Source organism: Entelurus aequoreus, linkage group LG15 (assembly GCF_033978785.1).
Source record: "Entelurus aequoreus isolate RoL-2023_Sb linkage group LG15, RoL_Eaeq_v1.1, whole genome shotgun sequence".
NCBI classification, from domain to species: Eukaryota; Metazoa; Chordata; class Actinopteri; order Syngnathiformes; family Syngnathidae; genus Entelurus; species Entelurus aequoreus.
The window spans coordinates 18,971,941-18,989,747 of NC_084745.1; the positions used below are offsets into that span (position 1 = coordinate 18,971,941).

Sequence of the window (17,807 nt, forward strand, 5' to 3'; positions counted from 1 at the left end):
CCTTACCGGGAAGGCTGAGGAGTGTGATCCCACGATAGTTAGAACACACCCTCCGGTTCCCCTTCTTAAAGAGAGGAACCACCACCCCGGTCTGCCAATCCAGAGGTACCGCCCCCGATGTCCACGCGATGCTGCAGAGTCTTGTCAACCAAGACAGCCCCACAGCATCCAGAGCCTTAAGGAACTCTGGGCGGATCTCATCCACCCCCGGGGCCTTGCCACCGAGGAGCTTTTTAACTACCTCAGCAACCTCAGCCCCAGAAATAGGAGAGCCCACCACAGATTCCCCAGGAACTACTTCCTCATAGGAAGACGTGTTGGTGGGATTGAGGAGGTCTTCGAAGTATTCCCTCCACCGATCCACAACATCTGCAGTCGAGGTCAGCAGAACACCATCCTCACCATACACGGTGTTGATAGTGCACTGCTTCCCCTTCCTGAGGCGGCGGATGGTGGTCCAGAATCGCTTCGAAGCCGTCCGGAAGTCGTTTTCCATGGCTTCCCCGAACTCCTCCCATGTCCGAGTTTTTGCCTCCGCGACCGCCGAAGCCGCACACCGCTTGGCCTGTCGGTACCTGTCCGCTGCCTCAGGAGTCCTATGAGCCAAAAGAACCCGATAGGACTCCTTCTTCAGCTTGACGGCATCCCTCACCGCCGGTGTCCACCAACGGGTTCTAGGATTACCGCCACGACAGGCACCAACTACCTTGCGGCCACAGCTCCAATCAGCCGCCTCGACAATAGAGGTGCGGAACATGGTCCATTCGGACTCAATGTCCAGCACCTCCCTCGTGACATGTTCAAAGTTCTTCCGGAGGTGGGAATTGAAAATCTCTCTGACAGGAGACTCTGCCAGACGTTCCCAGCAAACCCTCACAATGCGTTTGGGCCTGCCAGGTCTGTCCGGCATCCTCCCCCACCATCGCAGCCAACTCACCACCAGGTGGTGATCGGTAGAAAGCTCCGCCCCTCTCTTCACCCGAGTGTCCAAAACATGAGGCCGCAAATCCGACGACACAACTACAAAGTCGATCATGGAACTGCGGCCTAGGGTGTCCTGGTGCCAAGTGCACATATGGACACCCTTATGTTTGAACATGGTGTTCGTTATGGACAATCTGTGACGGGCACAAAAGTGCAATAACAAAACACCGCTCGGGTTCAGATCTGGGCAACCATTCTTCCCAATCACGCCTCTCCAGGTTTCACTGTCGCTGCCAACATGAGCATTGAAGTCCCTCAGTAGAACGAGGGAACCACCCGGGGGAGCACTCTCAAGTACTCCCTCGAGTGAATCCAAAAAGGGTGGGTACTCTGAGCTGCGGTTTGGCGCGTAAGCGCAAACCACAGTCAGGACCCGTTCCCCCACCCGAAGGCGGAGGGAAGCTACCCTCTCGTCCACCAGGTTGAACTCCAACATGCAGGCTCTGAGCCGGGGGGCAACAAGAATTGCCACCCCAGCCCGTCGCCTCTCACTGCCGACAACGCCAGAGTAGAAGAGAGTCCAGCCCCTCTCGAGAGAACTGGTTCCAGAGCCCTTGCTGTGCGTCAAAGTGAGTCCGACTATGTCTAGTCGGAACTTCTCCACCTCGCGCACTAGCTCAGGCTCCTTCCCCCCCAGCGAGGTGACGTTCCACGTCCCAAGAGCTAGCTTCTGTAGCCGAGGATCGGACCGCCAAGTGCCCTGCCTTCGGCTTCCGCCCAGCTCACATCGCACCCGACCTCTATGACCCCTGCTATGGGTGGTGAGCCCATTGGAGGGGGAACCCACGTTGCCTCTTCGGGCTGTGCCCGGCCGGGCCCCATGGGGACAGGCCCGGCCAGCAGGCGCTCGCCATTGTGCCCCACCTCCGGGCCTGGCTCCAGAGGGGGGCCCCGGTGACCCGCGTCCGGGCGAGGGAAATCTGGGTCCATAGGTTTTATTTTTCCACCTCGATCTTATTTATTTATTATGCCATAGCACTTTAATCACAATGATTTTATCGGTTTGTTAGGTATTATATTTTATTGTTCCACAGTGTGCCTGGTATACCATAAGTTTGTGGATTTATAAAATGTTTTTGTTTTATATGATTTGTGTTTGCTTGCTTCATTCTGGCTTGACGCTGAATTACAAATGTCTGCACAACTATTTTACCTCCAGGTACCATTAAAGAAACCTTGACCTTGACCTTGCCTATTGTCCAAAGTCATTATGATTTACCATAAATACAACACGTTTTTTTTTTTTAGAATTTTTAAAAGAATGCTTGCAAGATGCACCAGTCACCGTTGTAGCCTTCAAAACCTTCTAAAACAACTTCAAAACCCTCCCACGTTTTACATACACACTGTAAGTCTATATATATTGCACATAACAATATGTATGTGCAATATTTACCATATTTTGGTCATTTTAAACATTGACACGGACTGATTTCTTCCGCGCATTGATTTCCGTTTTCCATAGTAGTGCACTTCTGGAACAAATGTGTGTTCCTATTGCCAGAAACAAATGTGAGTGTGTTCCAATCATGGCAGACTTGGTAGTAGACAATGAAGACGACAATTTTTGGACAAATGAGGATTCACAACCTTATCTTTTTTAAGCTGAATATGAACTACTGTTTCTAGAAGCGAGCACGAAGGAAGAGTGAGACGTTGGAGCAGACAGAAGCTAAGAGAGTGAAGCCGGCGTGATTTCGGTTCCAATCATGGCAGACTTGGTAGTAGACAATGAAGACGACAATTTTTGGACAAATGAGGATTCACAACCTTATCTTTTTTAAGCTGAATATGAACTACTGTTTCTAGAAGCGAGCACGAAGGAAGAGTGAGACGTTGGAGCAGACAGAAGCTAAGAGAGTGAAGCCGGTGTGATTTCGTTGCCGTAAATGTGGAGCTTGGACATAAATGGAGTGCTTATCCAAATAAACGGGGGAAAACTTCCCCGGCCAGCTGGACAAAACTTACTGTCCATCGAGTGAGTCACTATAATACTGATCATGATACACGCAGCACATCATGCGTGTTATTACAACTACAGTACATGTGCTGTCGAGCTAGCAATGTACAAACTAAACATAAAATGTGGGCTAATACTTTACAGATACTGTAATATGATTGTTCATGTTTTTCAGTCAGTACAGATTGGTGTCCTGTCGCAGTGTTGTGTATTACAAACTCAAACACGTTTCATGCTGACAGAGAAGCTAGCTTATCTCTCGTCGTAGTTAGCTTTTACGGCTAATACCGAAGCATGCTGATTTGTCACTACGCTAGAAAAATTGTTCCTCAGTGTTTGCTCTGTGTCACCACACAGGTTACGTAACGTAAATGAAGTATTGTTGACGGTTTTAGAATGCATTTTTAAAAGGATTTAGAGGTAGAAGTGATTGCTCCCATTAGCTGCATTGCTAGCCAACTAGAACAAACCGATTTGTATATGTTAGGAAGCAAAAAAAAACAAAACCTTTTGTCCTTTTGTCTCTAAGTATTGTGAACGATATACACAATTCCAAAAAAAACAACGAGTTGATACAGTTGCACACTATTGCCCTTTGGAGTGCAAAGTTGTAATAAGGCAAGCCTGGCAAAGCTCGCTATGTCGTTTTTCTGTATAAAATGTGGCTAAAACCATCCTGTAAAACAGATTATTTTATATCTAATAGCTATAAGACTATTTATTTGTATGTATTTATAATCGTATTTGAATTGGGCATTCATCATCCACAAAATTCTTAAAAAATGTTTTTGGGCCTGTTTAACTTCTAATCTTGCTGTAAGTCCAGTCATGTCTGCTGCATTTGTTTTTCACTAAGCAATATAATAAGCTTAATTTTGAGCAGTTATTACATAATGCTCGTTTGTAGTGTGTTCATTGCACTGATTTCAACATTTTGAGGCTATTTCATCCATATCTGATTATCTGTAATGCTTTGTTGCGTAAACGAATTAAAGGCTTGTTTAGTGTTATTAGGCCTAATGTGATGCAAGTCATGGTTATTTCATATAGGTGATAGCGTGCGAGCAGCAGCTGGACTCCACCTACGATGCCCGCTGTGACGTCTGGTCCCTGGGCATCACTGCCATCGAGCTGGGTGATGGAGACCCGCCCCTCTCGGAGCTCCATCCAATGAGAGCCCTATTCAAAATACCCAGGTGAGCCCCTGTTGTGCAAATTTTATGATTTGTTCTTGCTGTGTCTCGCGTTTGTGTACAAGTGGAAAAATGGATTAGTGTGTGTGATTTGTGGGCTGTTTTGTACCGTCCTCCTGTGTGAGAGCCCCATAAGCACTTTACTGTCACTGTCAGTTTACCAGTGCAGCACTCTGTCACATCTCTCACACACACACACACACACACACACACACACACACACACACACACACACACACACACACTGCTGGCTGTGGTGCTCATGCTTGTCACGCAGCTTTTCCTGGAATGTGTGTGACGGCTGCAGCAGACCTTCAGACTCCGCTCATCACGTCTCTGCTTTTATTTCATCCAGCCCCATCACAGACTCACTCGAGGCATTAATCCCGCCACCAACACCAGTTCTGCTTCATTTAGACCAGGGGTCGGCAACCTTTACCACTCAAAGAGCCATTTTAGAAAGTTTCACAAATTAAAGAAAACAATGGGAGCCACAAAAAAAATTTGAAAATTTAAAATGAAAAACACCGCATGCAAAGCTTAAATTGCTTTGCGCTATGTTAACCAGGGGTCTCTGACACACGCACCGGCACGCATCTTAATAAGGATATGTAATGATAGTGCGGCCCGCGACTTTTAATTGAATGGCGCTTGATAGCGTCTTTCTTGCTAACCCTCTCAATTTTCCGGGAGACTCCCAAATTTCAGGACGTGCTGGCACTGCTTTTAGCGCCCTCTACAGCCTGCCCAAACAGCGTACCTGCTTGGCCCCATGTTGAATGTAGCTTTTGCTTGCTCACATAAGTGCCAGCAAGGCATACTTGTTCAACAGCCACACAGCTTACACTGACGGTAGTCGTACAAAAACAACTTTAACACTGTTACGTTACAAATATGCGCCACACTTTGAACCCACACCAAAAAAGAATGACAAACACATTTCTGGAGAACATCTGCACTGTAACACAACATAAACACAACACAACAAATACCCAGAATCCCATGCAGCACTAACTCTTCCGCTCAACCGACGCACGGAGAGGGGGGCGTGGGGGGGGTTGATGTGGGGGGGGGGTTTGGTGGTAGCGGGGGTGTATAATGTAGACCGGAAGAGTTAGGGCTGCATGGGATGCTGGTTTTTGTTGTGTTGTGTTACGGTGCGGATGTTCTCCAGAAATGTTTTTGTCATTCTTTTTTGGTGTGGGTTCACAGTGTGGCGCATATTTGTAACGTAACAGTGTTAAAGTTAAAAAGTTAACTTAAACTTATACGGCCACCGTCAGTGTAAGCTGTGTGGCTGTTGAACAAGTATGCCTTGCTGTCGCCTACGTGTGCAAGTAAAAGCAACATATAACATGTGGCCGGGCTGGCACGCTGTTTGCAAATGCTATAGAGTACAATTAATGCAGTGCCATTAGGGCACGCCTTTGATTAATTAATTAGAGTGAAAATAGGATAATTTTTACCCTGGGAGATTTCTAGGAGAGGCAGTCTGCTGGGAAAATCGGGGGGTCGTTGGAAAACCGGTAGGGTCGGCAAGTATACAGCTGAGCCGCATCAGAGTGGTCAAAGAGCCGCATGCGGCTCCGGAGCCGCGGGTTGCCGACCCCTGATTTAGACGGTCTAAAAGAAACTCCCACTTTTGATTAGCACTGTCAGAGTGGTCTTAAATTAACGTGTATTATTGTGGTATACTACTTGGATTTTAAGGTTGGAGTAGGTTGCTAACTTCAAGCTTTTAGCCCTAATGATGTACAACAGAGTGTTTTGATTGTGTCCTGCGTGCTGTGAAAGAGTGAATTAATTACAGAGAGGGGGCTAAAAACTAGATGGCTGCATAATTTCAGCCACTGGTTGTGCGTTTGTCATCCAGATAAGAGGAGAGCTTTTAAGCACTCGCAGTGTCTGACGTCTACATTGAACGCATTCTGTGATAAATACAAAGCAGGGCGTACTCTCATTAGGCCAATTTATCGCCTCTCACAGCCGAGGTGAAAAAGGCCCCTGGTGTATTAGGACGTCCCCTACACTCTTATAAGGCGGACAGAGACATTGCGGCAAACAAACCTAGTTGGAGATGATAAATGTACATAATTGCATCACAGGTGGACTTTTAGTGCCTTACACCAACATGTCTTTCATGACAATCAGTTTGTTGATCATGCGTCATTTTTCCACTTATTTTGACAGAAACCCTCCGCCTACTCTCCAGCAGCCTGAGTTGTGGTCTGACGACTTTAACGACTTCATCAGCCAGTGAGCACTACGAATATTTTACTTTTGAGTTTCTTCTTCGGCTGCTTCTCTACTCTTCTTCTGCCTTTTTTTCCCGAGGTGTTTAATCAAGGATTTTGAGCTGAGACCAAATGTGTTAGACCTCCTCCAGCACATCTTCATCAAGCAGACTGTCAGCAGAGAGAAAAAGCTGCAGAAACAACTGATTGAACTCATTGATCTCAACCAGCAGATAGGAGTCATTGAGAAGACGAGGTAGTGCACTCTGTATACATTTTGGAGACATACTATATATATATTTTATTTTTTTAACGTTATCCCAAATCCAAGCCCCTTTTCAAACCTTCAAAAATCCAACAAATTACAAAAACAGACATCTTCATCCAGCAGGCTGCAGCGGCAAAGGTGTTTTGGCCGCTTTGTTAATCCATTTTCTGTCATTTTAAGCCATCACGGAAAAACAGACAGAAGCCGAGACAGTAATGACAGGTAACAAACACCTAGATGACTTCATATAGGCATTGAAAGTCCATATATGACCTGTCTGTCCCATATATGAACGTAATACTGTAAAAATTAGGATGTTTTAAGGTAGCCATAGCTTGTTTGCAGCCATGTTTCTTCTCATGCCCTTGTTTTATGATTGTCATTTTCACGTTATGTTGTCTTTGATTATTAAAGGACCATTCTTCAATTGTTGTTCAACTGCCAAAACAGTAGCATTGAATTATTGTTTATGGTTTTGTTTAGTGGTGTCCAAGGTGCAGCCTGTGAAAATATAGTCAAACTAAAAAAAAATAACAAAATGGGGAAAAATTGAGCAAAAAAAGCACAATGTAAAAGAGAAGAAGCTTAAAATATTGGTAGTAATAACTATAATAACACAAAGCTTTATCTTAAAAAAATATTTTTAAATTTAATTTTTTCCAATAAGATTTTTAGCCTTGATTACAAAAAATGGTACTTTAAAATATACATAAAATGTATATATTGGTGTTACCAATGCGTACATGTTTGATCGGCAATTTAGGCTATTGCGTTTTGTAAAAAGCTGAGTAACTACTTTGTGTGTCGTACAGGCACGAGCGCATCCACACCAAAAAAGGAAGCAACGTGAAGACGGAGCCGGATGAGGGGGATGACCTCGCCGCCCTGGAAGTTCTAGACGAGGTAGGGACGTCAGTTATTTTTTATCATTTACCCGTGACAATGATTAAAGATATTTTTGCGAGACAACATCCACGCGTCCTTATCCACTGTAAAAATCCACAGCATCGTCTCTGACACGCATTATTCTCAGTGCAATCCATCACGATAGTCATTGGTACAGGGGCTGGCGGATATTTGCACCATCCTTCACCATGAAAGGCTCCAGTGAGGGACGCCATGTTGTTGATGTTGGCCGTCTCACTTGATGTATCGACACGGGCGCCGTCACAAGGCCTTGACTTGAGAGAGGATGCAATTTAAAGTGCTGTCCGTGTTGTTGTTCCTGTTCCCTACATGTGTCTCACCTGTCGAGTGTTTCCCACTTTGCAGGACTCGGTCACTGAGCAGCTGCAAGATCGCTACGGCCGTGATCAGATCTACACCTATGTGGGCGACATCCTCATTGCGGTCAATCCCTTCCATCAAATGCAGATCTACGCTCCTCAGGTTGCCTCTTATCTATGTGAATCAGTACACTAAATAAATACATGAAATTGCTTTAATTGAGCTTCTCCACTCATGGGTTTAGTATAGTAAAATGTATGTGGGAGCAAAGCGGACAGCCAACCCCCCGCACATCTTTGCCGTTGCAGACATTGCCTACCAATCCATGGTGTCATACCACTCAGATCAGGTGACTCATTGCATTCTTTTCTGCCCCCCCTTCCCTTTCCTGGAAGAAGACAGTTGTTTTGTCATTTAAACTGACTTTGCTGCGTGCAGTGCATTGTGATCAGTGGCGAGAGTGGAGCGGGGAAAACAGAAAGTGCTCACCTGTTGGTGCAGCAGCTCACCGTTTTGGGGAAGGTGAGTCACTGCCGTTTTGGATTTTTCAAGGTTGATGAATATTACAATATAGTTTGTTATAATAATATACAAGTCTCAATACCGTAGAGGAATTGTGTTGTTTAAAATCTAGCCTTGAGGCTTTTAATAAGCTCTTCTGGAAACACGCCGTTTTGTGTGTCTGTAGCTTTATTGCTAATGAACTGTGTTTAACCACACCTGCAAGTGTGTATCCAACAAGTGCTATTGTGCAATGTGTCCACTTTTTACATACACTGTTACTCTTGTCCAACCTAATGGATGTTATGTATCACACACAACAACATGAGTGAGACAGGAGGACACAAACGTTGGCAACACCAGCATAGCTATTGTTTGCTACAATGCTAAAATTACACTCACATTTTAACAGTCATAATGCTAGGTTAGAAAAACAAAATGATGAAATGCCTTCCACGGCTGTAGATGACTGATAAATAGTTGGCAGAACTCCGGGCTTTATTTTAAGATATGTATAGCAATGCCTGCTTTTTTACTGAGCTGTCCTCTGTGACGTTTGGTGTTCATTAACAGGTTTTAATGACACATTAGTTACATCATTTGATAGACAATTTTGCACAATAAGAGCAAATTAATCCATCTTTGCCATGCAGGCCAACAATCAGTCCCTCCAGGAAAAGATTCTGCTGGTCAACAGCCTGGTGGAAGCCTTCGGGAACGCTTGTACTGCCATCAACGACAACTCGAGTCGCTTTGGCAAATACTTGGAAATGAAGTTTACCGCTGGAGGAACAGTGGTGGGCGCCAAAATATCAGAGTACCTGCTGGAGAAATCCAGGGTCATCCACCAGGCTGCGTAAATATCACTTTTGAACATTGAAATATATTGTCCCAAACGGAGGCTATTTTTATTCAAAAATACGACGTCAGTGTTTGAGTCCTTGTATGTTTCCACAGAGGGGAGAAGAACTTCCACATCTTCTATTACATTTATGCAGGCCTAGCTGACAGGAAGAAACTCGCCCACTACAAGCTCTCTGACAGCAAAACTCCAAAGTAGGATGGCTGCATAAACACTGTACTTTCCCTCTCAAAGCGGTGACCCCCATCACCTCGTCTTTGTGCTTCCCCTACGGTATGCAGGTATCTGTGTAACGACCACATTAAGCTGGGGCCCGACATAGTGAGCAACACCTCCTACAAGGAGCAGTTTGACGCGGTGGAGCAGTGTTTCAAAGTCATCGGATTCTCCCTGGAGGTAAACGCAGCTCCCTGCGTAACCTTGATGCTCACATTTTGTGCACATTTCTCACCGTCAATGAGGGGCAAGCACGCACCTACAAAAGGACAAAACTTGGTGTACAAGCTTTAATGTGCTGGCTAATGAAGCGCTGATTGCCTTTGGGAGCTGTACGTCAATAGCACTTATTTTTGTCAACGCATGGCAGAATCCACAGAGACACTTTCATCATTGGATTTTATTACCAATGCATAATATATATGGAGACTAGAAATGTTTTTTTTATACAACCAAAAAAAAAAAGATTTGCACTACCCCAAAAATATTGAAATCAAAAATTATTTGCAACCAAAACTAGTTTTTGGTTGCTCAGCAGCTGGAGAGCTTCTGTTTTTCAATCATGAATCAAAATATTTTGCTTGCAAATCCTTTTTTTCAAATACAAACACCTCCGTGAGGTTGTATTATCTTTGGGATGGATGGATTTTCCCTCTTAATTTGTGAAGGGCGGAAGGGGTCAGGATGGACGCCCATATTGTCACACCCTAATTTGAGATGGCCAATTAAAAGCCTTCCAACATATTGTTCTAAGGAGGCCCCGCCCACAAGATTGAATTTGACTCATAATGAAAAATAAGATTTGCAACCAATGATAGATTTTCAGCCACAAATTTATTTTTAAATAAAAACAATACATTTCAAACCAAATTGTTTTGCAACCAAAACTTTTGTGATTGCAAATCCATTTTTGGGGTTGAAAAAGAAAAAATCCATAAATATAAGGCATCATTCCCAATTGTTTTGTAAATGCTGCAGTTTTAAATAGTTGTCTCGGCAGGAGCTGGGCAGTGTTTACAGCACGTTGGCTGCCATCCTCAACTCAGGCGATATCGAGTTTTCTGCGGTGGCCTCCGAGCACCAAACAGACAAGAGCAACATCGCCAACATGTCCATCTTGGAAAACGGTGAGAAAAACACACAAAAGATCGCCACATTAATATCATATTGATACTTTTGTGGTTCTTATGGGAAATTATGACATAATTCTGATAAATCCAGTAACATTTGAAAATAGCTCTGATAACCGATTAAAAATAAAACGGTCCAATAAAGCATGATGATTACTTGTACTGTGCTTTAGGTGCATTAGGGTGAGCAAATCAAGCACTCCTTTTTTCAACGGGCAGTGCTGTAAACTTCCCTTGAGCAAAAACAAAAATTATGTTGACTTTGCATGTGCTATTACACCAAATTTTTGCAAACAGGAAGGAAAAAACATCAAGCTTCAACACATCAAACCCTAGTAGCTACTTGAACATCAGTTTTTTGAAAGCCTATGAAGACGCCTGCTGCTAAAGAAGCTGCCCCCAAAAATACTTAGGGCTTGTTCCTATCATGATGGCATTTGAAAAGTGCAAACTCTTTGGCAGAGACATCCCGAGGGTCAAAGCAATCTGGGATTTTTGTCAGAATAGGTCTACAGGTACAGTTTTCCAAATGTACCCTTGTTTGAGTCTTTCTTACCTCCATGTGTGCACAAATTACAGTAAATCTAATTTAAGATTATAAATACAAATAAGTTATCAAGTATTGGTTTTAGGATTTTTAAAAAAATATGCATTCCTACAAAAAAACTTTGAACGCTTCATCTTCATGTACAATAATTAACATTCATTTTTATTTAAATATACAGTATTTGACATAAATCTTTGTTATTCTAGATATTTTATTATTTCAACAATTATTCTGTTGCCATGTCACTTTAACCCCAATGTTGTTCATAATAGCTTATCTTATCTCAACCTCAATAGAACGGCCACGGCAGTGGTTTCATTTTGCAGCATATATTGTGTATCAGTGATCAGATATGTTAACTTATTGTTTGGTATTATTAGCTAATATAAATGCCGCGCTGTCACCGGCTATCAGTTTAATGAGAATAAATGAGCAGAATACATCACAATGTTGCGCTCGTAGCCTCAAGATGAGTGAAGTTATTCACTTTTTTGTTTTGGTCCTGTGTTGCCTCAGTGGCTTCCTTGCTGTGCATCCGCTCCGATGAGCTTCAGGAAGCCCTGACATCTCACTGCGTGGTGGCCCGGGGCGAGACCATCGTCAGGCCCAACACGGTGGAAAAGGCGGCAGAGGTGAGGGACGCCATGAGCAAGGCTCTCTACGGTCGTCTCTTCAGTTGGATCGTCAACCGCATCAACACGCTGCTGCGGCCCGACAGCCACCTCGGGTAAGACCCCCAAGGAGACCTAATGGGGCCCGAACGCATCATGTAGTCATGTAACAAAAGGGGTCTCCATCCTGTTCCACCTCTCAGAGAGGATGACAAGGGCTTGAACATTGGCATTCTGGACATTTTCGGGTTCGAGAACTTCAAGAGGAACTCCTTCGAGCAACTATGCATTAACATCGCCAACGAGCAGATCCAGTTTTACTTCAACCAGCACATATTCGCCTGGGAGCAGGTAACGGCCTCCAGAACATTTTAGTACGCATTTGTCACCTCGCAGCGCCACCTCATTTCCATCAAAAGCAGTTATCATTTGTCACCTGAGAGTGACGGCAAGGCTGAAAAACGCTGCCGTCTTCATTCACAGTGAGGATAACTATTCTGCTTTTATGCAGTCCTCTAGTGTGGCAAAGGGGCTGTGGGTGCCTCAGGGGAGGGCAAAGAATGGTTTAGTGTTAAATTATTTGGTCTCACCCATGGAGAGCGTCTATAAATCATCCTAAACAAGGCTCGATTAGGAGTGGAAGATGGTAAAGCATTAAATCCACTCTTGGGGTCCTGTTGGCAGCAGGCCCAGACATACATTAGCCTTATACTGCCTAACGTATACATGTCAGCATAAGGGAATTGTTTCCGGGTTGATGTATTGATACAATTAAAGCAGTTTGCAAGTTTTATACTCAATGTTGACAATCCATTAGCTTCCCAGTGGGCTGTTAATGCTAGAATGGACATGTCTCTAGCAATGTCGCTGAGTCATACAAGCAGCCTTAAGGCTCCAGGATTTTGAGGTAGGTAGACTTTAAATCATCGTCATTGCAGGATGAGTACCTCAACGAGGAGGTGGATGCTCGCATGATCGAGTACGAGGACAACAGACCCCTGCTGGACCTCTTTCTGCAGAAGCCCATGGGCATGCTGTCCCTGCTGGATGAGGAGAGTCGCTTCCCCCAGGCCACCGATCAGACCCTCGTAGGTCAGTTCACTCAAAAAAAAAAACAGTAAGCTGAAATTTCAGCTTTTGACCTAAAACAGGGGTCGGCAACCCAAAATGTTGAAAAAGCCATATTGGACCACAAATACAAAAAATGAATCTGTCTGGAGCCGCAAAAAAATAAAAGACTTACACTACCGTTCAAAAGTTTAGGGTCACCCAAACAATTTTGTGGAATAGCCTTCATTTCTAAGAACAAGAATAGACTGTCGAGTTGGACCCCGACTTAAACAAGTTGAAAAACTTATTCGGGTGTTACCATTTAGTGGTCAATTGTACGGAATATGTACTTCACTGTGCAACCTACTAATAAAAGCCTCAATGAATCAATCAGATGAAAGTTCTCTTTTTCTGGCCATTTTGAGCGTTTAATTGACCCCACAAATGTGATGCTCCAGAAACTCAATCTGCTCAAAGGAAGGTCAGTTTTGTAGCTTCAGTAACGAGCTAAACTGTTTTCAGATGTGTGAACATGATTGCACAAGGGTTTTCTAATCATCAATTAGCCTTCTGAGCCAATGAGCAAACACATTGTACCATTAGAACACTGGAGTGATGGTTGCTGGAAATAGGCCTCTATACACCTATGTAGATATTGCACCAAAAACCAGACATTTGCAGCTAGAATAGTCATTTACCACATTAGCAATGTATAGAGTGTATTTCTTTAAAGTTAAGACTAGTTTAAAGTTATCTTCATTGAAAAGTACAGTGCGTTTCCTTCAAAAATAAGGACATTTCAATGTGACCCCAAACTTTTGAACGGTAGTGTATATAAGTGTTATAATGATGGCAACACATGATGTAAGTAGCTAATTAGCTATATTAGCCTACTATCAAAATTACTGTGTTGCAGGCTGATGCAAATCTTCGTTGACAGAAATGTTGAAATATAAAATTTATTATACACATTTTTACAACATTGGAAAACATCAGTAAAATTTCTCAGAGGGTGAGATAACTCCTGGAGATGACTGTTTTAGCATGACCAAAAGTATATATGTGTGTGTCCAAGTTAAAGGGAACAACAGGCTGTCTTCTTCTAATGGATTTATTACAATCTTTGCAAGCTGGGTAACGTTTGCTGTGGTCTATAACATGGAATAGAGAAAACTATCAGACATGCAGCCAATATTACATACAGATAATGTGTCATGAAACATGGAAAAATAAACTAAATACACTGAGGACATAAGTAAACGAAATTAAATATACCAACAAACGAGGCATAATGATCCAATATGTACATACAGCTAGCCTAAATAGCATGTTAGCATCGATTAGCTTGCAGTCATGCAGTGACCAAAAATGCCTCATTAGCACTCCAACAAGTCAATAACATCAACAAAGCTCACCTTTGTGCATTCATGCACAGCATTAAAAGTTTGGTGGCAAAATGAGACAAAGGAGTGGCATAAAACACGTCTTTCTGTGGCAGCGTCGGAGAAAGTCATACACGTAAACAAACTGTTGAGTCACAGTCCACACAATGGTGAGTTTAAGGGCCGCTGAAATTAGTAGGACCAAATGGCGCTTGCCAAAAACTCATTAGTGAAGCAAAACACAAACCTATTAAACAGTGGGCTCTAGAGCCGCGGATTGCTGACCCCTGTCCTAAAACTATGAAGGTATTGTTGTTTTAGAGAAATTTGAAGACAACCTGAAGGCCAAAAGCTTCTGGAGGCCAAAAAGGATTGACCTTGGATTTGGTATTCACCACTATGCTGGAAAGGTGTTTTCTATCACTGTCATTATTTTTAATTTTTATTATATTTTCTTCCCTGGCCTAATTTTTTCTTTTCAACTCTTAAAGGTGATCTACAACGCTTTGGGATTCTTGGCCAAGAATCGAGACACTCTGTCGGCTGACATCGTCCTCTTGCTCAGGTCATCGGAAAATGAGCTTGTTCGCAAACTTGTCACCCATCCTCTCACCAAAACAGGCGAGTGTAATACTTGAAGAGATGTCCAACAAAAGTCTACTAAAGTGAGATGGACCCTTGGCTATGTTCCAAATCACCATATTTTACGCTTTGCATTTTGAGTACATACATGTGTGCACACTGAACACCGTCACTCGACAGATGTTGAAATCGACACAACTGGTGAGTGCTCAGCAAGGTAGCCTAACCACCCTCCATCGTCCCTATCTTGGCTGTGTAACGGAACGGGAGGGACTAGCTAGAATGGTTGCTATTCACAATTAAAAAAGAGAGAAGAACGGAGTGGCGAAGTTGGTAGAGTGGCCGTGCCAGCAATCGGAGGGTTGCTGGTTACTGGGGTTCAATCCCCACCTTCTACCATCCTAGTCACGTCCGTTGTGTCCTTGGGCAAGACACTTCACCCTTGCTCCTGATGGGTGCTGGTTAGCGCCTTTCATGGCAGCTCCCGCCATCAGTGTGTGAATGTGTGTGTGAATGGGTGAATGTGGAAATACTGTCAAAGCGCTTTGAGTACCTTGAAGGTAGAAAAGCGCTATACAAGTATAACCCATTTATCATTTATTTATCAAGAAAAAGCGGATAATATTGTGGTCGTCATTTCTGCAACAACCATAAAGGATGTGGGTAAGGATGGTAATCGTTTATACCGGTTTTCTAAAAAACAGAAAGCCTACAAATTTAGTTTTCAAAAAATGCATTTTTATGGTATTACTGACAAGATGTCATTGGCACACTGGCACAGTCAACGTCATGTTGCTGGTGGCTGAGTTTGCAATCATTTAGCACCAAAATGAGGCACAGATAGCTACTTTTTTCTAGTCTTCTTACTACGGTTTATTTGGGCACCAATGCCATTATGGTACTACCCATTGTTAGATTTAGGACAGCACTACCAATGTTTTCCATAAATCCGTTTATTTGTGGCGCTACCTGATAGGAGGCCCAATGCACTGAAACTCTACTGCTAATTTTCAAGCGGTATGCATTAAAAGTGAAAAACAGAATACTCTTTGCGTTGTGCATTTACTCGGTAAGCCAAATACAAGCGGTCACAAAAGGTGTAGTATTAGCTGCGGCAGAGATCCAGACATGCATAATTTGCAAAATTATCAAAAAGGCATAATGTAATTTAGAAAAATACTTCTACTACTTAAATATTAATAACTAATAAAACACAAATATTGTAAATGTATGTACTGTATAACGTTTTCTTAGCCTTTTTAAAACTTAGCCATGTGTCATGGCTAATTATGCAAATTAGACAATGATGTCAGCAAGAACCAGGAGTGGGGAAAATACTGATATATCATGATAATTTTAATATCCAATTTGAATGACTATCGTATTTCCTTGAATTGCCGCTGGGTATATAGTATGCGCATGCTTCGATTTACCGCAGGGTCAAACTCGTTTCGCAAAATAATTAGCGCATGCCTAGAATTACCGCTGGGTAAGTCACGTACCCACTACGTTTTTAGCGTTACCCGGCAGTTCGCGGTACTGCAGATGTTCGTTCAGAGTATTTTTTGCACTGGTATACAGTACAAAACGAGTGACACGTCACCTTTCAAGGCATCATTTTCAAAATGGAGGAGGCTAATTTCAATAATTTAAAATCGCATAAAGGTAAAGTACCATCATTTGTATAGTAAATTTTGCGTACGGGGGTTGGGGTCAAAATCCTGGAGAAAAATGCGTACGTAATTGTTGAATGACCCCTTGTAAAAACAAAGAGTGTCACATTATAATTGCCTTTTCAGACCCAAACAAAAAGAACTCCCGGGATGATTCATTGTGCTTTAAATTTTATTGCGGCATTAAGCGATATCATGATTATCCTTACATCAGTCTCAAATTTATAAGCGCATGCCTAAATTTACCGCATGCCTTTGGTAAGCGCCGGAGTGAGAAGAGGTTTTCAATTAATTACCGCCGGTGCGCTAATTCAAGGAAATACGTTATCTATTTTTCTCCTATTAACAAAGCAAAGTTGTCTTTAGGGCCGGTTGTATCTCAACGTTTTTTGTCTTATTTACAGGGCTCTACTTCGACAGCGTTTTCTCCCCGCCATCTGTGTTGTAGGTTTTAGCGCTTCTATAGTAAGTCTGACAGATATACTGTAAGTTCGAACTATATGTTACTTTGTTTTAGAAATGGCAACAGCGGAGGTTGCATGTGCATATACGAGCCAGTGTGCCCCACAAAAAGAGTATAGCGAAAAAGAAGGCGCTTATTGACTACAATGGCGGACTAGCGCAAAGCGGTTTGGGTAAATTTATACCATACGTGAAGATATCTGCTGATTTCACAGGGCAGAAAACGTCACAGGAAAGCGAAAACTCCAAATTACGCGTTAAGAGGAAGTATGTTTTGCAATACCTTCACAGTTTGGTTTCACATTTAAGGGACTTATGCTGATCTCAAATGCACAACAGCAAGTACTGGTAGGTAAGAAAAGTTGGCTTTGCATAATAAAACATTTAAAAATTAAAAAAAATGTATCAAATCATTGAAATTCATTATTTTTTTACTCAGTTTGTCCGGTGATTTATTGCTATGTAGTGTACAGACATACGACTTGTATTTTGAGCTGCATTTTAAATTCATCAGTGAACTGAACTGTGTAGAATGTAGCAATATATCTCTGACTCAAGTATCGCAAAGTCCCTGCCAATACCCGCAAGATTCTTTCCAAAATACGCAGTGTGCATAGTACATACAATGTGTGGAAGTGCGCAATTTGGAAGACAGTCCTTTTCTTAATGTCAATCATGGGTGTTGTCCAAGCATGGATTTTTGGAGGAAGAATCCTCGTTATCATCTTTGATGTGTTTATTTTCCAGGCAACCTTGCCCACACTAAAGGCAAAAGCATCAACACACTACGCAGCCCACGGACCCCCACACGCACCATCACCTTCGCCAAGGTACTAAGTCCACTTTTTGTGATAAGTGCTTCGTTTTCTGCCTTTTTGTCTCTCGGCTCATCTGCTTTTATTTACTTCATTACCAAGACTGCGGT

General features: G+C 42.9%; 1 protein-coding gene across 14 annotated transcripts in view; it reads left to right on the forward strand.

Moving 5' to 3' along the window:
* Nucleotides 1-17,807, forward strand: part of myo3a (myosin IIIA) — a 71,038-nt gene that overhangs the window by 39,810 nt on the left and 13,421 nt on the right. For 10 of the 14 annotated variants that reach the window (XM_062020969.1, XM_062020968.1, XM_062020980.1 and 7 more), the window contains exons 7-24: nucleotides 3,995-4,140; nucleotides 6,328-6,393; nucleotides 6,472-6,627; nucleotides 6,820-6,861; nucleotides 7,452-7,542; nucleotides 7,912-8,028; nucleotides 8,111-8,215; nucleotides 8,305-8,388; nucleotides 9,021-9,223; nucleotides 9,325-9,423; nucleotides 9,511-9,625; nucleotides 10,446-10,572; nucleotides 11,639-11,849; nucleotides 11,937-12,084; nucleotides 12,672-12,825; nucleotides 14,487-14,575; nucleotides 14,657-14,786; nucleotides 17,630-17,712. In XM_062020969.1, the coding sequence (XP_061876953.1) occupies nucleotides 3,995-4,140; nucleotides 6,328-6,393; nucleotides 6,472-6,627; nucleotides 6,820-6,861; nucleotides 7,452-7,542; nucleotides 7,912-8,028; nucleotides 8,111-8,215; nucleotides 8,305-8,388; nucleotides 9,021-9,223; nucleotides 9,325-9,423; nucleotides 9,511-9,625; nucleotides 10,446-10,572; nucleotides 11,639-11,849; nucleotides 11,937-12,084; nucleotides 12,672-12,825; nucleotides 14,487-14,575; nucleotides 14,657-14,786; nucleotides 17,630-17,712 (2,166 nt within the window). Of the gene's footprint in view, nucleotides 1-3,994; nucleotides 4,141-6,327; nucleotides 6,394-6,471; nucleotides 6,628-6,819; nucleotides 6,862-7,451; nucleotides 7,543-7,911; nucleotides 8,029-8,110; nucleotides 8,216-8,304; nucleotides 8,389-9,020; nucleotides 9,224-9,324; nucleotides 9,424-9,510; nucleotides 9,626-10,445; nucleotides 10,573-11,638; nucleotides 11,850-11,936; nucleotides 12,085-12,671; nucleotides 12,826-14,486; nucleotides 14,576-14,656; nucleotides 14,787-17,629; nucleotides 17,713-17,807 lie in introns of those variants that run through there. The other 4 variants (XM_062020981.1, XM_062020976.1, XM_062020979.1 and 1 more) reach the window with 2 other exon arrangements.